This window comes from Sminthopsis crassicaudata, chromosome 3 (genome assembly GCF_048593235.1).
Source record: "Sminthopsis crassicaudata isolate SCR6 chromosome 3, ASM4859323v1, whole genome shotgun sequence".
Lineage (NCBI taxonomy): Eukaryota > Metazoa > Chordata > Mammalia > Dasyuromorphia > Dasyuridae > Sminthopsis > Sminthopsis crassicaudata.
Genome location: NC_133619.1, coordinates 174676532 through 174703635, shown reverse-complemented (window position 1 = coordinate 174703635; position 27104 = coordinate 174676532). Strand labels below are relative to the sequence as shown.

General features: G+C 35.6%; 1 protein-coding gene across 2 annotated transcripts in view; it reads right to left on the bottom strand.

Moving 5' to 3' along the window:
• Window positions 1–25436, bottom strand: part of CDC16 (cell division cycle 16) — an 81678-nt gene extending 56242 nt beyond the window's left edge. Inside the window, exon 1 of one of the 2 annotated variants that reach the window (XM_074299619.1) lies at window positions 25282–25436. In XM_074299619.1, coding sequence (XP_074155720.1) covers window positions 25282–25374 — 93 coding nt within the window. In that variant the 5' untranslated portion in view covers window positions 25375–25436. The remainder of the gene's footprint in view (window positions 1–25281) is intronic. The other variant, XM_074299617.1, reaches the window with a different exon arrangement.
• Between the last annotated feature and the right edge of the window lie 1668 nt (window positions 25437–27104).

Here is a 27104-nt window from a genome sequence, read left to right as displayed (position 1 = left end):
TTTTTTTTTTTTTTTTTTTTTAAAGAATCATCCTTCCTGCTCCTTGTTGTAGTATTTGCATTTATCTCTTCTTTCCTATGCCTGCTACCCTTCTGCTTTAATTCTGATCCTTAACTTGCCTTGCTATTACTTAACCACCCCTCACCCATGGATCCTTCCCTTGTCTTCTCCTACCCTTTGTTTCCCCTCCCACCCATTCTTTCCCCCTTATTACTTCTTTATAGATTTTGGAGGGTGTTACACTCTACTTAGTATATATACAATGTTGCAGTGCATTCCCAATGTGAGTAGGTTTTCAGAATTAGAAGCCTTCCTCCCTCCTCTAATGCCTCTCTACACCTCGTTTGTATAAATCTTTATTTTTAGCTATCCAATTTCTGATGTCAATAGTCATCAAAAAGTCATTTAGTTTACATTTCCATGTGAAAAACAAAAACATCCATATTAAGTTCCATGAAATTAATCTTGGACATTGGCTCTTATATGTTAAATTTTCTATTGAGTTCAGGTTTCATTGAAAGAAAGTCCTGAAAATCTGCAAGTTCATTGAATGCCCATTTTTTTCCATTTGATATTATGGATAATTTTGCTGGGTATGATTTTTTTGATTGAAGGTCTAGTTCTTTTGATTGCCAGCATGTATGATTCCAGGACTTATGGTCTTTTATTGTAACTACTAATAAATTCTATACAATTCTAATTGTAGTTCCAGCATATTTAAATTGTTTTTTTTATTGTTTCTTGCAAAGTTTCTCTTTGATCTGTTTTTTTTTAAATTTAGCAATAATATTCCTATATGTTTTACACAAAGAATCTCTTTGAGATAGTGATGGGTAGTTTTTCTATTTCTACCCTCATGTTCTCTTACTCCAGGACAATTTTCCTGAATTATTTTTTGCATTATTGTATCAAGGTTCCTTTTTTTTTTTTTTTTTTGGTCACAGCTTTGTTAGTATAATTATTCTTATATTTTCTCTTCTTGAGCTATTCTCTAGATCTGTTGTTTTTCTTTTAAGATGTTTCACAGTCTCTTCTATTTTTTCATTCTTTATATTGTTTTGTTATTTCTTGGTCTCAGATATTTCAAAGCTTCCCCTTGTCCAATTTTAATTTTTAAAGAGTTATTTTTGTCTTTAAGATTCTGTATTTCCCTTTCTAGTTAGATAACTTTTTTTTTTCCATAATTTTCTTGGATTTTTTTTTTTTTTTTTTTTTTTTTTTTTTTTTAGTTTTTTTCCTCACTGTCTCTCATTTGACTTTTAAATCCTTTTTTTGAGTTCTTCTATTTATTCTCTCTGGGCAAGGAGCCATTTAACATTACTCTTTGATGTAAAAGAAGCTTTTTTTTTTTTTTTTTTTTTTTTAACTTCAGTGTCCTCTGAAGATTAACCTCAATCTTCCCTATTTCCATAGTAAGTTTCTATGGTTGGGTTTTTTCTTTATGTTTCTTTCTTTTTTTAAAATGAGAAGCATTAATGTTCGGACCTCTAATCCTGGGGTGGAGGGATGGTGCTTCACTTCAGTTCTCCTCTGATCTCCTGCAAGTGCCAGTAGGATCCCTAATTCATTGCTTCTGCAGTCACCAGGTGTGCTGGTTCCTTCTCTCCAGGACCACATCTCTGCAGCACAGCTGGACCTGGTTTCCTGATCAGCATAAGTTCCCTTTGCATCCTTGGACTCAGATCCCAGACTCCTTTGAAGTCTGGGAAATGAAAGGCTCCAGAAAAACCTAGCTAGCCTCAGGAGTCCCCCTTTTGGTGTTTCTATGGAGTTAAACTGGAGGTGTTTGTACTTCACACAGGTTAATCCTCAGTCAGTGATCTTTTTTCCATTCTTTTTGCGTTGTACCCAGAGGTCCCCTGTCTACCCCAAGTCTTATTGATTTTTCACCAATCTGTAGTCACCCTGAGTCTCAAATTTGTTCTATTTTGGGGGAGAAATCTAGAAGCTTGAAATTTACTGATCTACTCACAATCTCCTCAGAATCTTTGTTATGAATGCAGTCAGGGGTCCAAGACCCCCCCCCCCCAAATGATGAAAAATCTCTGGAGTGAATGGAGTATTTATTAGTTTATTACATTCCTGCAGGAACTGGACATGTCCTTATGGTGGAGAAGTATGCTGGTATAGAAGCAAAAGTGTGCTTTTATTAACAAAACTTCTCCCAAGTACTAATCAGTCTCCTCCCAGTCATTCCTGATTGATTGATATTCTTATAACAGCACTTTGCTCTCTACCTTCTTCATGCCCTTCTAGATATTTTTTTTCTCCCTTGTCATGCGTCTCATATTCAAAAATGGCAGAAAACTCCTTTTATGGGGTATGTTGATTAATATCAATTAGTCTATTAAGCATGCTCATTCCCCATTTGCTTATTTTCCTAAGTTATTTTATTGGTTCTATCCAATTAATTGGCTATGCCTTTGACTGTATCTCTTGTACAGTTAAGATGTACAACAAAAGTACAAAAAAGTTGTTGTTGATTATGGTAACTATAGTTGATCTAATCCATACTCTTATTGATGGTTGACCACCAAAAGAAGGAGAATTCAAATCCTGCTCTTTGAACTTGTCAGGCACCTTACATGGAACTCAAATAGCACCCAAATGGATTATATTATCAAATGAACCAAGGGGGCTTTCAACCTCCTTTTTTCATCTCTTATTACCTTGGCCGCCTTCACCTGTATTAACAGAAGCCTAATATGCAAGGGAATGGGATAGCCAATTTAACCAGTCCCCATTCTGGAAGGAGAGTTCCTTGGAATGATTTGTTTTTGTTTTTATTTTTCCATAGAGCTACCATAAATCTGCTCTGGGAATAGTTGTTACTGCTGCCTATAATCACATTCCATTGCTGATAGCAGAGGGGCATTCCACCTAGGTCCCAAAATCCTTCTATGGCAGCATGATTGCTAATCCCAGAGTTAACGTTGCCTTTCTTGACTGGTGGAAACAGGAGGAAGAATGAAGTACTATTTTTCACATTGCTATTGAGGAATAGCCACACCATTACTGTTAAACTCAGCCTCATGACCCTCCATCCCTAAGAAAAAATGATACTACATGTGCTGTTGGGCTGCCTGAAGCACAAGTGGAAAAATTGCTTCTAACAATATATTTGACTCATTCCATCTAGATATTTGTGTGTCTATATGCTGTTTCTCTTTTTTGTCTTCTTTAAATCTTTTATTTCATCTACTTTGATTTTTTTAGGATCATTTATAGGAGTGACTTTTACATCTAGCATTTCTATAGTTGGTGGTTAAATTGGATCCAAAGGAGTTCATGGGTCTGGCCTCCAGATTGGGGATGGGTTAGGAGCCCAGTAGTAGCAGAATACTAAATTACCCATGGGAGCCTTCCCCTTAACTTCCATTCCCATTTCAAAAGTGCTCTTCATGATTCTATTTGTCCTTTTGATTGCACTCTTAAGTTCCCACACTTTGGGCTTGCTGTACCCCTCAAGATTGTTATCTTTTCTTTCCTGTTGAGGGCCCTTCTTGACAGTCTTGAGTTCAATCCCTTTACTGAGTGGTCCAAGCTTGACAAGAAGTACTTCTGTACTCCACATCTAAAATTTCAGCTGGTTTCTTATCCACACAAAGGTATTTATGCTCACCTCCTAGCTTCCTTTGGTTATCAATGTCACCACATTCAATTATCTGACAGGCATCTACTTGAACTTTGTTTGTGGGTCTCCTGTTTTTATCAAATTAACCTAAATCTTAATGTTACTTGGAGAGCCCCCTCCCAGAATGTAACAACCATTATCATAAACCTTATCTTCTTCCCTTAACTCAGCCAAGAATTTACCCTGCATCCCCACAATTCCAACTCCCCAATCCTTTAATGTAAAAGCTGCTAAATCTTATGTTATTCTGATTGTGACTTCACTATATTTGAAATGTTTCTTTCTGGATGCTTGCAATATTCTCTTCTTGATTTGGGAGTTCTGGAATTTGGCTATAAATATTCCTGGGAGTTGGTATATTGGGATCTCTTTCAGGAAGTGATTGGTGAATTCTATAAATTTCTATTTTTACTCTCTATTTCTAGAATATCAGGACAGTTTTCTTTGATAATTTCTTGAAAGATGATGTCAGGCTCTTTTTTTTGATTATAGTTTTCCAGTAGACCAATTATTTTAAAGTCATTTCTCTTGGATCTATTTTCCAGTCAGTTGTTTTTCCAGTGATTTTTTTCACATTGTTTTCTATTTTTCATTCTTTTGCTTTTGTTTCATTATTTATTGATTTCTTATAAAGTCATTAGCTTCCATTTACTCAATTCTAATTTTCAAAGAATTATTTTCCTCAGTGAGCTTTTGCAAATCCTTTTCCATTTGGCTAATTTTATTTTTAAGGCATTCTTCTCTCATGAACTTTTTGTATTTCCTTTTGTACCACTCTCAATTCTCTTCCCAATTTTTCCTCTATCACTCTTACTTGATTTTCAAAATCCCTTAGGAGCTCCTCTATGGCCTGAGCTATGGAAACCAAACATTCTTGGTTTTCTGGTTTCCCAGGACCTTCTCACCCTAATGAGTCAAATCTTTCTCAAGGACAAATTATCGTTGGTGTCTCTGGACCAAGAAGTCTAGAAATCACCAGTATTGCCACTAATTCAGAGGCCCAAGATCCATTGCTATTTTTCTGTTGTGGGCTGTGCCTAGGGTCAGAATCTGATCCAGGCCCCCTGCGCTGGCATGACCTGCCCTCAGGACTATGCACTGAACTCCTATCCTGATGTATAAACTTAGACAAGTTTATAGTTTTTATAATGTTAAACCAACCCTACATTACAATCATAAATTCAACTTGGTCATTAAGTATAATCTTTATGATATTTAGTTTTAGGGTTTTATTTGGCTAATATTTTATTTACATTTTGGAATTGATGATGATTAGAAATATTGATCAATAGTTTTCATTTTCCTTTTTTTAACTTTTCCTGATTTATGTATCAAGACCATATCTATGTTATATAAGCTTAATAGGATTCTTTCTTTTGCTTTTTTTGTAAATAGTTTATATAATATTAGAATTGTTCTTTGAATGTTTGATAACATTAACTTTTGAATTCATCTTGTCTTGAAGTCCTTTTCTTCAGAAGTTCATTTATGGCTTGTTTAGTTTCTTCCTTCTGAAATGAGGTCCTTTTAATTTGGGTATTTTGTAATTTTGTAAATATTCGTTTATTTCATTTTAATTAATGGTTCTATTAACTGAATGTTGATAGGATTTGATGCCATCTTTTATTTCTTCCTCATTCATTTTCATTTTTGATACTGGTAACTAGGCTTCCCTCTTTTAATAAAATTAGCTAATATTTTTTCAATTTTTTTGGCTTTCTATCCAAAAAATAGTTCCTAGTTTATTTATTAATTTGTTATTTCTATTAATTTATTTTATGCCAGTTATAGTAATTATTAATTTAATGTTTTCTTTTGGAGGTTTGTTTTCAATTTTGTTTAAGCTCATTTTTGATTTTTAGGATTTCTATTATTGGTGTATAATTTTAAAACTTTTTGGGTTTTTAGTTCTTTAGTTGTTTTACTCCTCTGTTCTTTCATTTTATTTAGATGTATAAATTTCAGGTGTCCCGAAATTTTTGGTTTGCCATCTCATTGTAATCAATATCTTTAATGAAATTTGTAGTATTCTTTTCTGGTTTTCCAGAGGTCTTGGGAGCAGCCTTTGTTTCAGCAAATTAATCACCATGAGAATAGCCAGGTGTTAAAATCCAAATTTTTTATTGTCTCCTAGCCTAGGGCTGGGCAGCTTAACTGAGAGCCTTTCAGACCAGACTTGGACTCAGTGGGGGAAGTGCAGGAGGTCAGCCAGCCATCACGAGGCTAATGAAGATAGAATGAATCACTCTGAGTCCAAGGGCTTGTGCTTCATTCAGCCTCTAGCCACCACAAACGTGGACGATGGAATCTGTCTCTTCTTGGCTCCGAGAGCTGGAGCTCCTGCCTCCAGTCCATTTGTCTTCTTTGGCTCTGCCTCTGGCTGAGTTTGTCTCAGCTTATATGCTCTATTTTTGTTACATTATCATAGGTGTGAATCTTGTAGAACCATATTAAGTACTAAGTACATGTATTGAACTGGAGAACTATTAATCACTGTAATTCGGGAGAAACTGAGGCAAGATAGAGATTAGAAAGTTTTTAATATTTTATTAATTGGAGAGTTTAATTGACTGGACAGGACTCTTGTCTCAAAATATCCATTGAGGAATGGAGAAATGACAAACCCTTTTATAGCTTTCAAACAAAGAAAAGAAGAGCAGGAAAAGTTCTTACAGAACCATTTGGTTTTATCAGAATGGGGAGAGTAATAAAAGCCTTACTGAAAACCAGAGTCAGGAAGGATGTCAATTGAAATATCCCAGATGATCTTATCTCTTAGAGGGACAGTGATAAAAATTCTTTGAAGGCAGAAGGAGCTAGGAGCCAGGATGTCTGATCTGCTCCTCATCTCCCATCGACAATTTATAACCATAGAGCAAATGGTCCTTAGTCTTAATGAACCAGGGGCGTTTTACAACTAAGGGAACTGAGGCAGAACAGTTAAGGAAACTGAGATAGAACAATTCAGGGAAACTCAGGACAATAAGGGAAACTAGGCAGGGAAACTGAGGTAGAACAGCTCAAGGAGACTGTGGCATAACATCACCATGCTAAACTAGATAACCATTGTTTTATTTAACACCTTGTAAGAATCCTTGTTTCTAGTACAGAGGTCTGGCCCGTAACAGAAATTAATTATGTTTCTATGATTTATTCTTTGATCCACCAATTCTTTTGGATTAAATTATTTAGTCTTTGATTTTTAATACTTTTTCCCCCAGCAGTCATTTATTTAATATAATTTTATAGCATTATAGTCCTTAAAGAGTTTGTATAACATTTCACTTTTTTCCTATTTGTGATGTTTTTAAGTCTTAGGCATGATTAATTTTACATTTTAGATTTTAAGCTCCTTGAGGACAGGGACTATTTTTGTATCCTCCCCTCACCTCCCTCCCCCAGTCCTTAGTCCATGCCTGGAATGTGGGAGGTGCTTAATGAATGTTTCTTTAATTAACTTCATTGATATTTTATGTCCTGGCATCCAATTTTAAGGTGGGTTGCTCCTCTCACACCTTCTGACACACAGAACTATAAGAAATTAGCATAAACTTTTTAGTCTCTACTGCCCAAACCTTCCTTTTGCCAACACCACTTAGCAACTGCTTCTTTAAAGTTTACTCCATCCTTTCCAGATATTATTGTCATCATTTATAGACTTTTAGGTCACCATCCTTATTCTCAAGAAGTTCAATCCCTGAATCATGGTCATCTCTATTCAAACCCCTTTCTCATCCTGGACTCCTAGTTTCTCAATTTCTTTTCTTCCTATGATTTTTGATTCTTGCTTATTGCAACCATTTTCTTCCTTATCTCAACCATGTAGACTTGTTTTCACAATTTCTGAAAGAAAGTCAAGGTCTAGTTGGCTATCACATCAGGCTGCATCTGAGCATCAGCTTCCAAATCAATATCAGATGCCAATCGCACCAATCTAGTAACATTATCTGATATGAGCCCATGTAACTGAATTCTTATCAGTTCCCATTCTATTTGAGTTTCATTATATTTCTTTGGTGTAAGACAAAAGGTATTATAACAATAGTCACCTTGTAATTTTTGTAGTAATTCCAAATATGCTACATCCTCACCCAGTCACTGCTCAAAGATTAAGGCAGACACCTACATGTCTGGTGTAGCAGGATCAATAGCAGGTGAAGTTAGTACTACCCCCTTTAAGATGGATATTTGAAGGTGAAACAGGAGCTTTTACTCCTTTTATAGTTGAAAAAATACCCATCAATTTGTGAGGAAGAGACATTTTACAACAATTAGGATTAAAAATGAGTACTTCAGTTTTTTAGGCAGGGCTGCTGTTGAAGGCTTGCCAACACTTTCACCTATTCCTATCCAATGGAAAACTGATATACCAGTGTGGATAGAACAGTGGCCCTTAGGTAGCAATAAAATTCAGGCCTTATTAAATATAGTACAGGAGCAAGTTGACCAAGGACACTTACAACCTTCTCTAAGTCCTTGGAATTCCCCAGTATTTGTTGTAAGAAAGAAATCTGGAAAATGGAGGATGTTGACTGATTTAAGAAAGATAAATGAACAGATGGAAACTATATAGGAACTCTTCAACCTGGACTTCCATCTCCCACTCAATTGCCTAGAGAATGGCCTCGTTGGTTTATAGACATTAAGGATTGTTTCTATTCTATCCCTCTAGATAAGGAGGATATGAAAAGATTTGCCTTTTCAGTGATCAGCGTTAACTTAGCTGAGCCTTATAAAAGATATGAATGGACATTTTTGCCACAGGGAATGAAAGTATGTTGCTGCTATTCTACTCCAGTAAGAAAAGCATTTCCAAAAGTAATGTTATTACATTACATGGATGATATATTGGGATGTGCACCTGAGGAGCAAATGTTAGGAGCATGTGTATAAAAGACAATGGAAACAATAAGGAACTACAAATTGCACATAGCTCCAGAAAAAAATTCAAAGGCACGCTCCTTTTCAATATTTAGGGTATGAAGTATACCCTAAGGTACTTACAGTACAAAAACTTTCCTTAAGAACAGAGAAGCTAAACATCTTAAATGACTTTCAGAAATTGATAAGAGATATCCAATGGATATGTCCAGTGTTAGGCTTGACTACCTATCAATTGCAACCATCATATGACATTTTAAGGGGAGACAGTGTTTTTAACTTACCTTGTCAGCTTACAAAAGAAGCTTAAGAGGCTTTGAGAGAAGTTGAACTGGCTTTATACAATGTGGTGGAAAGAGTCACTCAAAAACCCTTGGAAATATCAGTTTTTGCTACACAAGGGGCACCATAGCAGTCCTTCATTAAGGAGACAGTGTGATAGAGTGGGTGAACCTCCCAGCACAACCAGAACAAAGCCTTACTCATTACTCAATGCTTGTGGCTAGAATTTTATTAAAGGCCATTACAATTATCTGCGATAAGACCTGACAAGATATACACCTTTTATACCAATGCACAAATTAACATGCTGTGAAACCATCCCAGAGTGGCAAATTTTATTGGCCATGGCTCCAAATTTTACACACAGTTCTCTATTAAAGATAACCAGACTATTACATGATTGGCAATGGATTCTTGAAAAAAAGGTTTCTAAAGTTCCTCTTAAAAGACCAACTATCTTTACAGATGCATCCAAACATAATATTTGCACTGTATAGTCTCATGACTTAACTATAAAGAGAATAGTCAGAACTTCTTTTCAGTCTACTCAGCAGAATGAATTGTATGCAATCATTCTGGCTCGCTCTTATTATCCAGGAGATATAAATATAATATCTGATTAGGCCTATTAAATAGATGTGGTACAAAGAATTGCCACAGCCCAAATAAAATTTGCAGCCTCTAATATATATCAGCTCTTTAAGGAACTTCAAGAGCAAGTGAGAAAACATCCAGATAAGATTTATATCTTTCATGTCCACTTTCATAGTGGACTTCCAGGTTCTATTTTTGATGGTAATTCAAAGGCAGATAGCCTCCTGACTATGTTGGCCAATACTGCTTTATTTTAGGAAGCCCAATAATCTCATTTTAAATATCATCAGGCTGCTCAAGTTTTATGTTTACAATTTGGAATAACAAGGGAGGAGGAGCCTGTACAGCTTGCATTCCTTTCCACGCTCCTGCACTCCCTCCAGGGAAGAACCCTCGTGGTTTGAGACCCAGTGACATTTGGGAAATGGATGTGACCCATTATAAATCTTTTGGTCATCTGTCTTTTATCCATGTTGTGTTAGACACTTTTTCAGGATTTACTTTTGCAATACCAGCCGCAAAAGAGACAGCCTGAGTGGTCACTAAATTCCTTATACAAGCATTTGCAATTATGGGTGTACCACAAGCAATAAAAATAGATAATGGACCTGCATATTCTTTTAAATATTTTGTACACTTTTGTGCACAGTATAAGATTTTACACATCACTGGTATACCCTTTAATCCTCAAGGACAGGAATAGTAGAGAGGAGAAACAGAGACATTAAGATGCTCCTTCAAAAACAAAAGAAAGGGGGAGCCACAGGTAACCCTAGAGAACTTCTAAATCTAGCTCTTTATACTATTAACTTCTTTATTTTTGATAAAGATGCACTGGCTCCGGCAGACAGGTTTTATAATCCAACGGACAGGCAGTGTCCAGTGTGAGCAGCTCCACTATCTTTAGATAATCACCAGGTGATGTGGAGAGACCCAGAAAGTGGTGAATGGAAGGGACCAGATAGATTAACTGCTTGGGGGAGAGGGTTTGCTTGTATCTCTACAGATGGAGAAGGAATCAAATGGGTGCCAATGAGCTGTATTCACCTTGTCCATCAGAGAGATAGGGATTAGACCCTTGAAATGAAGGAGAAGACCCAAGAAACATCAGATGGTTCTGTTAATGACTGTGCCCACTACTGAAACAGCCTGGCAGGTATAACATTTGACTCATGGACATCAAAAATTGTTGGACTTCAAAATCCTTGGGAATCATTGGATTCTCTGAGACATAATAAAATTGTTGTTGGACTTCAAAACCCTCAGGAACCATTGGATTTTCTGAGAAATGATAAGACTGTTGCAGGACTTCAAAATCTGCAGGAAACATTGGATTCCCTAACACATAAAAAGACTGTTGCAGGACTTCAAAAACTTGTGTGGATCATTGGATTCCCTGATACATGAAGCAATGGACAATAGATTGGTTTTGGACTATCTCTTGGCTGCTGAAGAAGGTGTATGTGTGATTATTGTTTTCATACCCTCCTTCTAGGACTTCTGAAAATCTTTTACAACACCATGTTGATTTATATTGTTTGTTATATCACTACTAGCATGTACAATTCATGTTTATTACACCACATTGAGCCTGCACTGACTGTGGGGAGAGTCACCACTAATAGCCTGTGTGTTATTGCTAAGCCCATGCTGATGGCTTTATGCATACCGGTTTCCAATAAGACTCTTCAACCCACTAGCAATCCCCACTTCCCTTTGGTGCTTTTCATCTCCCTTCCTGAGAAGTTGGGGGGTGTGATCACCTCCTTTTTGGGGTTCTGACCTCCCTGAGAAGTCAGGAATGGCATGACCACCTGTGTTCTAAAACAAAAAAGCAGGAAGTATAAAGGGCTGAAACTCTTGAGTTGATGCACTGAGGTTGGACAACCAAGCACTTAAGGCTAATTACTGATTAGATAATACTCTATAAGAATATGCTTGGAAAATGTCCCTTCCCACTATTCTATGCTGTCCCAATCATTTGGTGAATACAGAGAATTGTAGGAGGGACTAGGGGGTGGAGTAAAATTAGCCAGAGTCACTTTTGAGCAGGAGACGAAAAGAAGAGGTCGTGGAGATCCTGCACGTCCATTCCCTTCACTTTTACTCCTAAAAACCAAGAATAAAGACCAAGGACTTTTGCTTATCCTGACTCTGGCTGATTCTAAGGCATCCAGGGTACTAACTTGATCTTCACAGACATTCACAATCCTGATTTTCCTTAATGGGATCCAATGCTCCTCTATACCTGTGACACACATAACCGTTTCCCCAGGTTAGTACAGTGTGTGGACCATGACATTCTTTATTCTCGTCCTGCCACATGACCTTTTGAAGGATCCATTATAGTTTCCAATTTATCATGATTAATAATTTGTTTCATGATCTTATTTTTTCAGTTTTCAGACAGCCTTTTATTATCAAATTTCAAATAATTCAGAGTATAAATTGCTCTTTGTAATTTATTATCAGGAGAAGCCATATATGAAACTCCCCCTTTTTGTTTTAGCAAGTAAGTTTTCAAAGATCGATTAGTTCTTTCCACAATAGCTTGACCCATAGGGTTGTGTGGAATTCCTGTAATATGATTGACACCAAATTCAAAACAAAATTCTTGAAACCCTTTAAAAATTCTTAAAGGGCCACTCTTACATCTTTTAAAGCTTCTCCATTTCTTTTTTTAATTTTTTATTATTAATTTTATAATTATAACTTTGTTTTGACAGTACATATGCATGGGTAATTTTTTTTTTACAAGATTATCCCTTGTATTCACTTTGCCAAATTTTCCCCTCCCTCCCTCTTCTCCTTCCCCTAGATGACAGGCTATCCCATACATATTAAATGTGTTACAGTATATCCTTAATACAATATATGTGTGTAAAACCAAATTTCTTGTTGTCCGGTAAGAATTGGATTCCAAAGGTATAAGTAACCTGTATAGAAATACAATAGTGCAAACATTTTACACTCAATTCCCAGTGTTCCTTCTCTGGATTTAATTGATTCTGTCCATCATCGATCAACTGTAATTGAATTGGATCTTCTTTATGTTGAAGATATCCACTTCAATCAGAATATATCTTCATACAGTATCATTGCTGAAATGTATAATGATCTCCTGGTTCTGCTCATTTCACTCAGCATCAGTTGATGTAAGTCTCTCCAAGCTTCTCTGTATTCATCCTGCTGGTCATTTCTTACAGAGCAGTAATATTCTATAACATTCATATACCATAATTTACCCAACCATTCTCCAATTGATGAAGCCTTTCCATTTCTAACTGTGCCAGTAATAAACCCTGAAAAAGTATCAACACATACATGAATATATTTCTGCCTCCCAAAAGTAGGAAAATGGGTGACATCCATTTGCCAGATATCATTAGGACTGTCACCTTTTAGATTCTTTTCCTTATATGACAGAAGAGTCATAAAATGTATACATTGACAATATCTTTTCACTGTGCTCCTAGCTTTTTGTTTTCCAATGCCATAAATGTGTCTTAAAGATCCAGCAGATAAATGGAATTTATTATGGGCATTCTGAGGCAAAATATCAAAAAAAAGAAAGTCATAAGAGATTTATCAACAATATCACTGCCTTCATTAAGGGGACCAGGTAAATTGTTATGCAATTTGATGTGAAATTGAGACCTTCTATCTCTGATAACTAATTGTGCTTTAAGGGTCAATTGAGTTATGACATCCCCTCTGTTGGGGACATATTTCTAAGCATGGAATCGTGCTTAGATTGTATGATAGTATGAACTATCAGTAAAAATATTACATGGCTGATCAAAACATAAGGCTTTGATCACCACAAAAATCTCATTTTGTTGAGTGGATGTAAATGTTGTTTGGTATTTATCCAATAATTTTAATGCAGGAATGTATAAAGCAGCTTTCCTATCTTTGGTGGCATCAGTAAAGATGTTAATTCTCAACAAAGAGGAAGCAGAGGTCCATGTCCATGGACACATGTTATACAACCTTGCAAATGAAAGCATAGTGCCACATTTGAAATTTTGATTTATAATAGATTGCCATTCAACCAACTCATGTAGACATTGTTCTATTTGTTGTGAAGTATATTGTGTATAAATGGTATCAGGATCTTTTCCTGTTAAAGCACGAACTCTCCCAATAGCCTTATGAATAGTATTGGCCACCAATACCATAAAAGTTTGACAAGCTCTATTCTTAACTTGTGATATGCAATCATTCTAACATAATTTCCTTATGATGTATAACACCTATTGATAATCCTATAGTAAAAAAGTATAGAGACCTCAACATCACTCCATTCCTGAATCCTTTCTGTTGTTTGACTTTGTAATAAATTCTCAATTAATTGAATACATTTCACTGCATCTGGAATCAATTCCCTAGAGCAGTGTAACTCAGATGAACTTCTCAGAATATCATAAAGAGGTGCCATCTGATTGGTGGTTATACCCAATCTTGGTCTGATCCATTGAATTTTTCCTATTAATTTTTGAAAATCATTTAAAATAGTCACTTTAGTCAAATCAGATTTTGGTGCTCTCACATTTATACATGTGTCATATATCTGATAATCCAAATAATTTATGGGAGTATTTCTTTGAATCTTGTCCTCTGCAATAACCAATCCACTTTTCCTAAGCTCTGTCACTGTTTCTTCCAACATATCTTCCAATATATCAGGATTCAAATGTTCAGCTAATATAACATCCATGTAATGTATGATGATTGCTTCTGGAAATCAACCAGTGGGTTGAATAACTTTATGTAACACTGACATAAGGTGGGACTATTTTTCATCTCCTGAAGTAACACTTTCCACTGATATCTGTGTGAAAGTTCTGTCAAATTGAAAGAAGGCACAGAAAATGCAAATATATATCTATGGGAATACTGTAAAAACAGTCTTTGATGTCAATAACCCATAACTTATAATCTTTTGGTATCATATTAGGGGATAGAAGGCCTGGTTGAAGAGTATCCATAGTGGTCATACATACATTTACTGCTCTCAAATCTGTAAGCATTCTCCATTTTCTTGGAAACACTGGAGAATTCCAAGGACTAAATAATTCTTCATTCTGTCCCAATTGTAATTGTTCTTGAACTATGTCATGTAAGACCGTCAATTTTTCTTTTATAAGAGCCCACTGGTCAATCCATATGGGATGTGAAGAGATCCACCATATTTGTGAAATTTCTATAACAGCCTCACCAAGGGGCCCCACTAAAATTTTTCAGCTGTGGTGACTGTCATGTTGTGACAAAAGATCTCTACCCCATAAAATTATAGGTAAATCCCTCATACATGAGGCCATATCTCACCAGAATTTCCTTCAAAAGAAACCTCAACAGTCTTAAAGAGTCAAGAACTGGTTGTACTCCACTTATACCTTAAACATCTAGAGGCTCATATAAAGGCCAAGAATCTTGCCAAAAAGCTAATGGAAGCATGGTATGGTCAGCACCAGTATCTACTAGTATATGGTTTCCCTTCTATCATGATTGTGAGATGTAATCAACTCTCCCTAACTTGTTGAGTCTAATACACTTGTTCTTTCCTTCTTTATATAAATTAATTCCTTTCTGTTGCAACATGAGCATGACAGCAACTTTTTGGTCCTTTTCCATATTAATATCTTTACTATTAGTATTAACAACAGGTGTGAATAAAACATCTTGTTTAGAAGGAAATAAATGTGTAAAAGGAATAAGACCGGAATATTCATTCTCAGGAGTAGTAATCAATAACCCTATGCTGTCATCAGGTATATGAAGTTTATATTGTAAAGGCACCATAGTAGTGGTCAAAGCTGAAACACAAAAATATCCTGCATTACGCAGTTCTAAAATTTGGAAGAAATTTGGAAGAGCTGTTAAATTCTGATATTGCTGCCTCAGACCCACTGTTGCTTCATTGGGATGATCCTCTCAATTTTGTGTTGATGTAGTGCGAAATTCCATCCCACTCCTTTGTCCTGGGTCTGGAGGGTCGCCTGCCATCACGTTTAAATACATTTTCTAATTCTGACACTCTGAGGCCCAATGTCCTCATTTTTTACATTTTTGACATGATGTCTGTGGTCTAGCACTACTCCCTTGAGACTCTCTACCTTTTCTATCTTTATATGAGAACCCTTTCACTATACAGACCCTTTTAAAATTTCCACAATTAAAGCACTTTAATTGATAGCATTTTTTGATAGCATTCCTATGCCTTCTAATATGCTTCTGCTTTTACTTGTGCTGCATATACAACACTCCCAACCTCTTCACATCTTTGTAACATCTCATCAATACCTGCTGCCTTTTTCAATCCTGTCAGAAGCCCTCTTAAAATCTGCATTGCAACTATTTCTAAGAATATCTTTTATCACCACCATAGTCCCTTCTACATTTCCCATAATTCGTTACTCTCTCCTGTACTCTAACACAAAAATCTACAAAAGATTCCTTATTCTTTTGTTTCAGAGAAGTCAATGTTTATTTTCCCTGTCCTTTTGCTGGAAGTTTATCATAAGCTCTCTCAAAAACAACAGGCAAACCTTTCATAAATGTAAAATTTTCATAAGTAGTAAAATTTAATTATTGATCACGGGAGTAATCTCCAATTCCAAATAATTGATTATAGTATTCTTTGAGCATTAGGACCATTATTAGGGTTAAGAGTAAGTGCAACTGCTCTGCATTCTTCAGCCAATAAGTTGAGAAATGTAACACATTCTCCTGGACTAAGAATAGCCTGAAAAACCAACTTCCAATCATTAGATGTTAATACAAAAGTTGTTAATTCTTTCATTCTGAGTTTAACATATGGAGATTTTAAACCATACTCTGCAATAGCCCTTTTCATTTCTTTTATAGAGCTCTAAGGTACAGCAGAGTGCGACCTGTGAGGTACACCACCATCTACTGGAGTCTATGATACTGGAATTCTGACAACAGATGATCCCCTTGTTCTCTTAACTTCTGAATCATCTTTTGTACAGGAGTTTTTCCACTAAGTGGTGCTATTCTGCCTCCTATGAATTTATGCTGGTCGTCTCTATGCAGACCACCAGATGTCTCCCTTTCTTTCTGCTGTACTGTTTGTAGACCACTAGATATTTCCCTCTCCCTTTCCATAAATTTACTAGATTTGTTTGTTTCAAAAAAATCCCCCCAAAACAAAAAAACAACAGCAACAATAACAACAAAAAAACTCTTCCTGTTCCTGATAGCTAGATGTCTCACTTTCTTCACATTTACAAAGTTCCTTTGTTCTCACTATCTCCTTAGGAACTTCCTCTTGGCCTAAACCTGTTTTTGTCCAGTCCCTGGTGGGTTTATCCCCGATAATCTGAGACTTGCATTTATGCAAGTTTTGATCTTTAACTTCCTCCTGAATATCCTTCTCTCATAATTAAATTTTTACCCTCCAGTTGTTGTAGTCTCCTTCTCAAATCCTCTATTTCAGTTTGCATTTGAATTTTCCTTTCATTTTCTTTCCATTTTTCTTCAACTGAGAGGTTTCAACCTTTCCAGGCTCTTCTCCCTAGAACCAGAAGTATTAGTACACGCAGTTGCAAATTGTCCTTTTTGCCTGGAATAACCTACTTCTGTCTGAAATGTCTTCTTAATAACTTTATACAAAAAGAAGGTGGTAGTGGATAATTCTCTTGGCCTTTCCAAGTCATATTGGATCATTTGTTCTCCCACTATTTCCCAAGCATGTAATGTCATGGGGGGAGTATGATTTGTCCAAGGACAAATCTCTTGTGTTTTTTCTGTAAATTCTCAAATGACTTTCAAATGTATAGTAGCCCTTAAATCCCTAGCACGAATTATTCGTGCCTATTCTCATTTCTCTACCTCATCCTTAGAAAATGTCTGTCCCATGGCAAAACTTTTGCCTCACTGCTAATGCTAGCAGGTTACTCACAATTTCGAAGTATTCCCTTTCTGTCTCACAGAGGTTGATGTGCAAATTTTCTCACTCTGGTCCTTTCTCCCACAGTGAGGCTCCTCTGAGGAATGTAGGCACGTCTTTATTCTTACTAAGAATCTCTATGGTCTATGCCTTTGATCTCACGTTTGCCCTCTGCTCTATTGCAATTTAATCAATCTCTGGCCACGTTGAGTGCCAATTGTTTGGGCTCCAAGGATCCTTGCTTACAGACAAGTGAGGCCTATTCTAACTAGCTGAAACTCAAGGCCTAATAATGTGAAGATTGTGAATAATGATGAAATAGGGAACGGAGATGGTGCAAAACTGTTTATTTTAGCTTCTACCAGCAGTCTTAAAGCCTTAGTTACATGGTAGATAGCAAGAGTTCTCTAAGTCAATTATACTAAACTACCAGGGACTGTCATTCCCATCTCACACCCATCTCAGACATGCCTCATAGTCAATAGGGACGAGATTCCTTCTGCTCAACGCCATCTCCTTGTCCACAGAGGTGGGGCTCCTTCCTTCCAGAGCTATCCCTTTATAGCAATGCCCTCAGTTTACCTGAATTGCATTCTATGAGGTTGTCCAAAGATATGCCTCATCTTCTAACCAGCTTGATCTTCCCTCTTGGCTATACAACCAAAGCAGAAAGGGCTGCCACAACTTCCTGAATGGGTCCCAAGGAAGGTGATTGAATGTGTGCACAGAAATAGAAATATCTTGAACCCAACACTGCAATGTAATAGCTAGTATGGTGATATATCACTTTAATGCTTCCTAGTCTAGATCTATTGTTCTTCCTTGTTTGCTAGCCTGACATCAGCCTCAGATTTCTGCCTTAGATTTCTCTGTTTCATTTAATTAGCTTCTTACTCAACCAGCGGTTGACAGAGTCCAAGTGAGTGACCAAGAATGTGGAAAAAACCAAGGGCCAGTGAAAAGATGTTCTGGGCAATCTTCAATTTTATTAATCTGAGAGTCAGTTATATACGTTCCAATCTACTGTCACTGGCATAATTTGCTTCCAGAGTCAAATACACAATCCACACCTTGTCATACCTATATCCACTTTAACAAGAAAAGCTTATCCATTGAAATGCAAATAGCCAAAAATTATGTCTTAAATTCATTTCTATCCTAAATATCTTTGATCTCTTGTATAGTGGAATACCTTTTCCTGTCCTAAGTTCTACAGTATGTCTTTAATCCATTGCATATCAGAGAGTGCTCTTGTTCCAGTCACAGGCATCAAGTTTTGAACAGGTCTGTCTCTAAAATTGTTTATTGGAAAGAACTGGAGATCCCAGAAAGTTAGTTTCAAAACCTGAAACAAACTCTTACTATTTTTAGACTTACTTCTTAGCCCTCTACAATGGGTGCTAATGTATATCTCTGCATTCTGGCCAAATTGGAATATTTCCACTCTGTAGTGGATAAAAGGGCTATCTGAAGTCAAGTAAACCTAAATTCAAAATCTGACTCATTTAAACCTTTTAAATCCCATCTGCAAAATGTAAAAAATAATACCTGTAGGACCTATAACACTTATTTAGGGATTCAAAAGAAATAATTTATATAAAATTTTTGTAAAACTTAGAACGTATGGTGTAAGATTAGGAACATTATTAGCATAATTGACTATATCAATAACCAAACTAACAAATCCCATTATTATATCAATAGATGCAGAAAAAGCATTTGACAAAATCCAATACCCATTCCTATTAAAAACACTAGAGAGCAAAAGAATAATTGGAGTTTTCCTTAAAATGGTAAGTAACATCTATCTAAAACTTTCATCAAACATCATATAAAATTGAAATAAAAGAGGAGCATTCCCACTATCACAATTATTATTCAATATTGTACTAGAAATGTTAGCTTTAGCAAAAAGAGAAGAAAAAATGGAAGAAATCAGAGTAGGTAATGAGGAAACAAAATTATCATTCTTTGCAGATAATATGATGGTATACTTAGAGAATCCTAGAGAATTAACCAGAAAAATAATTAACACCTTTGGCAAAGTTTCAGGATACAAAATAAATCCAAATAAATCATTGTCATTTCTATATGTTACCAACAAAGTCTAGCAGCAAGAGATAGAAAGAGAAATTCTATTTAACACGAGGGTTGATAATATAAAATATTTTGGGAGTCTACCTGTCAAGACAAAGCCAGGAACTATATGAACACAAACACTTTCCAGACCAATAAAGCTAGATCTAAACAATTGGAAGAATATCAAGTGCTCATGAGTAAGCTGAGCTAATATAATAAAAATGACAATTCTACCTAAATTAATCTACTTTTCAGTGTTATACCAATGACTTTATAGTATTACTTTATTTAGTAGTTTATAGAACTTAAAATTACTTTCTAGAACTAAAAAAATAATAACAAAATTCATCTGAAAAAACAAAATGTCAAGAGTTTCAAGAGAATTAGAGGCAACTAGGTGGTGCAGTGGATAGAGCACCAGCCCTGAGTTCAAATGTGACCTCAGATACTTAACACTTCCTCACTGTGTGATCCTGGGCCCTTAACCCCAATTGCCTCAGGAAAAAAAAATTCAAGAGAAAAAGAATTTTTTTACAAAAATGTAAACAAAGGTGGCATAGCTATATCAAGCTATGCATAGCTATATGGATTTTGATGACCACTACTATATTATAAAGTAATGGTCATCAAAATCATGTGGTAAGAAATAGAGCAATGGATTAGTGAAATAGGTTAGGTTCACAAGACACAATAGCCAATGATTATAGTAATCTAGTGTTTGATAAGCCCAAAGATTTCAGCTTCTGGGATAAGAACAAAAATTACTGGGAAAATTGAAAATAATATGGCAGAAACAAGGCAGACCAAGATCTAACACTTTCTATCAAGATAAAGTCAAAATGGGTTCATGATTTATACATACAGGGTAATAGTATAAGCAAATCAGGAGATTGAGGGATAATCTACTTCTCAGATTTGTGGAATAGGAAGAAATTTATGGCCAAAGAAGAGCTAAAGAACTTTATGGAATGAAAAATGGTAATTTTTGTTATATTATTTATACATACAGGGTAATAGTATAAGCAAATCAGGAGATAGAGGGATAATCTACTTCTCAGATTTGTGGAGTAGGAAGGAATTTATGGCCAAAGAAGAGCTAAAGAACTTTATGGAATGAAAAATGGTAATTTTTGTTATATTAAAAGTTTTTATACAAACAAAACCAATTCAGCCAAGATTTGAAGAGAAGCAGAAAATTGGGAAAAATTTTTACATCCAAGGGCTGTTAAAGGCTTCATTTCTAAAATATATAGAGAATTGACACAATATTATAAGAATACAAATCATTCTCTAATTGATAAATGGTCAAAAGATATGAACAGACAATTTTCAGACAAAGAAATTAAAAACATTTCTAGCTATATGAAATAATGCTCTATATTACTATTGGTCAGAGAAATGAAAATTAAGACAACTCTCAGGTGTCACTACATAACTCTCAGATTAGCTAAAATGACAGGAAAATATAATGAATGTTGGAAGAGATGTGGGAAAATGGGACCCAAATACATTACAGTTGGTGGAGTTGTGAACTGATTCAATCATTCTGGAGAGCAATATGGAACTATATCCAAAAGCTATCAAACTATGCATATCTTTTGATCCAGCAATGTCTCTACTGGGTCTGTATCCCAAAAAGATCATTAAAAAGGCAAAGGGACCCATGTGTGCGAATATGTTTGTGGCAGCCTTCTTTGTAGTGGCAATGAATTGGGGAATGTTGGGGAATGGCTGAATAAGTTATGGTATATGAATATTATGGAATATTATTGTCCTATAAGAAACGATGAGCAGGATGATTTCAGAAAGGTCTGGCTGCTAAGTGATGCTAAGTGAACTGATGCTAAGTGAAGATTATGTGATGATCAACTGTGATGGACTTGACTCTTTTTTAACAATGAAGTCATTCAGGTCAGTTTCAATAGATTTGTGATGGAGAGAATCATCTGCATCCTGAAAGAGTATTTTCACCTTTTTTGGTTACTGTTTGCTTTTTTTTTTTTCTCATTTTTTTCCTGTTTGATCTTATTTTTCTTGTGTGTCATGATAAATGTGGAAATATGTTAGAACAATTGCTCATGTTTAACTTATATTGGATTACTTGTTATCTGAGGAAGGGGGTGGAGGAAAGGGAGAGAGAAAAATTTGTAACATAAGGTTTTGCAAGAGCAAAAGTTGAAAACTTCTTGCATGTATTTTGAAAATAAAAAGCCATTATTAAAAAAACTTTAAAAAGACACAATGTAAATATAAGTGATTATTGGTAAGAGAGACACTACATCTAAAAGTATCAATTATCCCATCTATTAATGCAGTCTTTCTCAAAACTACTTTGTATTCTTTTTGTATGTATTATGTATATACCAATAATTATATGTATATACCTGTATGTATAAATATATACCTATATATGATATGTATGCTATTCCTCACATTATAATGTAAAGTTTTTTATTTGAAATGACTCAAAGTGAATTGAATCAGAAGAACAATTTATAATAACAATATTGGAAAGACAAAGAACATTGAAAAATTCTGGAATTCTAATCAACACAACAACAATTATAATTCTAGAAGACTATTGTGAAACATGCTATCCATTCCCAGAAAAAAGTGATGATCTCAGAGAACAAATGGAGGCATTTAAAAAAACATGACATTTCAGAATTTTTCTTTTGCTTAACTCTACATATTTTTAATAGGCTTTCCCCTTTCATTCTCAATTGTGGGATGGGAAACAGAGATGAGAGGAGAGAATTTGGAACTGAAATTATAATGCTGATTTTTTTTTAAAGAATGTAAATTCCTTGAGGTCAAGAACCATTTCCTGTTTTATGTTTACATTTCTAGCATTTTGCATAATGCCTGATATATTGTACAGGCTTAGTCAACGCATGATGATTTATTGCTATGTTTCCTTAGTAATGCCTTCCATGATAAAGCTACAAGATGCAAGACAAAGAAAGAAGACAAGAATTTTAGAAATTTACTATGACGAGAATATGACTTATAGATAGAAACCTATCATTTATGTAGCCTCTAGAACAGGAGTTCTTGGCCTTTTCTTATGTCATGGTCCCCTCTGGTGCTCTGGAGAAAACTATGGATTCCCCAGAATCCTATTTTTAAAAGTGTAAAGTAAAATGCATAGGGTTACAAAGGGAACCATTTATATTGAAATAGTTATTAAAATATTGAAAGTTTACATACTCCAGGTTAAGAAGCCAATTAATGAAGACATTTAGAAGGTGGATTGATTCTCTTAAAATCTTAATGGTGCTCTTGGCATTAGCAGTAATGCCAGTAGATCAATTGGTCTTTGGACACTGCTTTCATCAATATTCAGTAAGCAATCCCTCACCACAGTGCCATTGAAGTTCAGCACTAACCCAAACCAAATTTGATTTATATGTCAGAGAACAGAGCTTTAAAAAGACTTGAGAAATGGAAGCTTCAGATACCTTCTGTTGAGGATTTTCTTTGAAAAGATAAGCTATGGTCCTCAAACTTTTTAAATAGGAGGCCAGTTCACTGTCCCTCAGACTGTTGGAGGGCCGGACTATAGTAAAAACAAAAACTCACACTCTGTCTACACTCCTTAGCCCATTCTCCATAACCCGGCGGGCTGCATAAATGTCCTCAGTGGGCTGCATCTGGCCCACGGGCCATAGTTTGAGAACCCTTGATAGCATTCTTTAGAAATATAGTGTGTGACTCAGTTTTGGTATAAATGAAATTGATGATTTGAGTATTCTAAACCAGTCAAAACTAGACTTGAAAGTAACAAATGGATTTTGCTGATAATTGAAATCTTTTTTGTGGTAGGGACAAGGGATAATATCTCAGTAGTGGTATAAATGAAGCAGGTCATGGTTAGTGTCAGAGGAGTTTAACACTGGAAATCCAGGCTTCGTAGGTATTTATGTATAAGAGAGAGAGACAGAGACAGAGACAGAGACAGAGAGAGAGAGACAGAGAGATGTATTTAAATATAACATTATGCAAATACTTAAAATCAATTTTTAATTTTTATTTCTTTCACCTGTATTTTGTGTTATGTTTATGATGTTCCAATAAATAATCATTTGCTAAATGCTTTGAAAAGAAAAACTGTAATTTAAAGAATTTTAAAATTTCACATTACTAGTTTAGCAGTATCTTATTATATAATTCTTAGGTTTTTGTAATATTTGTGCTGGTTGGCATTAAAAAAAAGACCTTCTGGATGAAGGTAGTATAAAAACAAAGTGGCATTTATTAAATAGTTAACATCTATTGTTATATCCTAAGCCTCTTACAGTACAAAAGCTTTCTTTAAGAACAGAAAAGTTGAACACCTTAAATGACTTTCAAAAAATTAATAGGAGATATCCAATGGATCACTCACTCAGTGTTAGGCTTGACTATCATTTACAATCATTATATGACATTTTAAGGGGAGACCATGTTTTAATCTCACCAAGCCAGCTTACAAAAGAAGCTCAAGAGGCTTTGAGAGAACTGGCTTTATACAATATGAGTGAAAGAGTCACTCTAAAACCCTTGGAAATATCAATTTTCACTACAAAAGAGGCACCCCACATCAGTCCTTCATCAAGGAGACAGTATAATAGAGTGGATGAACCTCCCAGCACAATCAGAACAAAGCCTTACTCCTTATCCAGTGCTTGTGGCTAGAATTTTATTAAAGGCCATACAGTGAGCAGTATAATTATCTGCAATAAGACCTGACAAGATATACACCTTTTATACTAATGCACAAATTAATGTATGCTGTGAAATCATCCCAGAGTGGCAAATTTTATTGGCCACAGCTCCAAATTTTACACACAGGTCTCCATTAATGATAACTAGACTATTACATAATTGGTGATGGATTCTTGAAGAAAAGGTTTCTAAAGTTCCTCTGAAAGGATCAACTATCTTTACAGATACATCCAAACATAACATGTGTGCTGTATACTCTTGTGACTTACCTATAGAGTAGTCAGAACTCCTCTTCAGTCCACTCAGCAGAATGAATTGTATGCAATCATTCTAACTCTTATTATGCAGGAGATATAAATATAATATCTGATTTGGCCTATTCAATAGGTGTGGTACAAAGAATTGCCACAGCTCAAATAAAATTTGTAGCTTCCAATATATATCAGCTCTTTAAGGAACTTCAAGAGCAAGTGAGAAAGCATCCAGGTAAGATTTATATCTTGCATGTTCACTCTTATTTTTATAGTAATTGAAAGGCAGATAGCCTTCTATGTTGGCCAATACTCCTTTATTTCAGGAAGCCCAAGAATCTCATTTTAAATATCATCAGGCTGTTTGAGCTTTACATTTGCAATTTGGGATAACAAAAGAGGAAGCTAGGAGCACAGTAAAATCCTTCCTTTCCACATTCCTACACTCCCTCCAGGGAAGAACCCTCATGGTTTGAGACCCAATGAAATTTGACAAATGGATGTGACCCATTATAAATCTTTTAGTCATCTGTCTTTTATCCATGTTGTGGTAGACACCTTTTCAGGATTTACTTTTGCAATGCCAGCAGCAAAAGAAACTGCTTGAGTAGTCACAGAATTCCTTATACAAGCTTTTGCAATTATGGGTGTGCCACAAGCAATAAAAATAAATAATGTATCTGCATATACTTCTAAACATTTTGCACACTTTTGTGCACAATATTAGATTTTACACACCACTGGCATACCTTTTAATCCTCGAGGTCAGGCAATAGTAGAGAGAAGAAACAGAGACATTAAGATGCTCCTTCAAAAATAAAAGAAAGGGGGAGCCACAGGAAATGCTCAAGAACTTCTAAATTTAATTCTCTATACCATTAATTTTAAAATTTTCAACAAAGATGCATTAGCTCCAGCAGACAGGTTTTATAACTCACCAGAAGGGCAGTGTTTAGTGTGAGCAGCTCCACTATCTTTAGATAATCACTAGGTGATGTGGAGAGATCCAGAAAGTGGTGAATGGAAGGCATCAGATAGGTTAACTGCTTGGGAGAGAGGATTTGCCTGTTTCTCTACAGATGGAGAAGAAATCAGATGGGTGCCAACGAGTTATATTCACCTTGTCCATCGGAAAGAGACAGAGACAGAGAAAAACCTCTAAACAAAGGAGAAGACCTAAAAAACATCTGACACTGAAAGAGCATGTTTGATAATGAGACTGCTACAGAATTTTAAAACCTGCAGGAATCATTGGATTCCCTGAGATGAAAAATTGTTGATAAGACTGTTACAGAACTTTAAAACCAGCAGGAATCATTGGATTCCCTGAGATGAAAAATTGTTGATAAGACTGATGCAGAACTTCAAAATCTGCAGGAATCATTGGATTCCCTGAGATGAAAAATTGTTGATAAGACTATTACAGAACTTCAAAACCAGCAGGAATCATTGGATTCCCTGAGATGAAAAATTGTTGATAAGACTGATGCAGGACTTCAAAATATGCAGGAATCATTGGATTCCTGACACATGAAATAATGGACAACAGATTGGTTTTGGACTATTTCTAGGACTTAAGGACATGTATAATTCCTCATGTTGATTCAGGTTGTTTGTTACATCACTATTAGCTTGTGTAATTGCTATGCGCTTGTGCAATAAACCCCATGTATCAACATGTATCCATGGATTTATGTATACCCGTTTCAAGTGAGACCCTTCAAAACCTGTTAATCTGGTTTGATTCCCCATTTCCTTTGGTGTTTTCATCTCCCTTCCTGACACATCAGGGAGGACATAATCACCTCTTTTTTTTGGTGTTTTCACCTTCCTGAGAAGTCAGGGAGGGTATGACCACCTATGTTCTAAAACAAAAGAAAGTGGGAGATGTTATAGGCCAGAACCCAAAACTTGAAACAAAGGATTCTTACAAGGTGCTAATAACTAAATGGAATTAATAAGACAATGGTGATCTAGTTTAGTATGGTGATTAATAGTTTTCTAGTTCAGTACATGTACTTAATATAGTTCTATAAGATTCACACCTACAATGATTTAATTATAATAGAATATATAACAGCCAGCAGGGACTGAGAGACAGATTCATTCCATTGTCCACTTTTATGGTGGCTGGGGGCTGAAGCACAAGCCCTTGGACTCAGAGACAAATTCACTTCATCTCACACCACCATAGTGGCTGGTCTCCTGCACTTCCCCCACCGAGACCAAGGCTGGTCTGAAAGGGTCTCCAGAAAGCTGCCCAGCTCCAGGCAAGGAGACAATAAAGAATTTGGACTTTGGACTTTAACACCTGGCTATTCTTGTGGTGATTATTCTTTTGAAAGGAAGCCTGGTTCAGAAACCTCCAGAAAACCAAAAGAAACACTACAATCTAAGTGCTAGACACATAATAATCATTCAAATACTTATAAACTGAATTTGACAAGCCTGAACTTGAAAAATATAAATCAGCTTTATAGCCATTCTACCTAGCTGTGATCAAATTTTAATGTATTTCACAGTGAAAACATTTCAGGGACAACATATATTTCTATCCTCCCCCAACTTTTTAATTTTTACAAGGAACAATGAGCATGGTGTGGTGTGAAGGCTAAGAGCTGACCTCAAAGCCAGGAAAACTTGGTATTCTGATTCTGTCTCTTATGTTTACAAAACTTGAGTATTCACTTAAGCTTTCAGTGCTCTAGGTGTCCTCTTATACTATAATTTGCAGAAAAGGTTGTGACCCTCAATGGTAGAA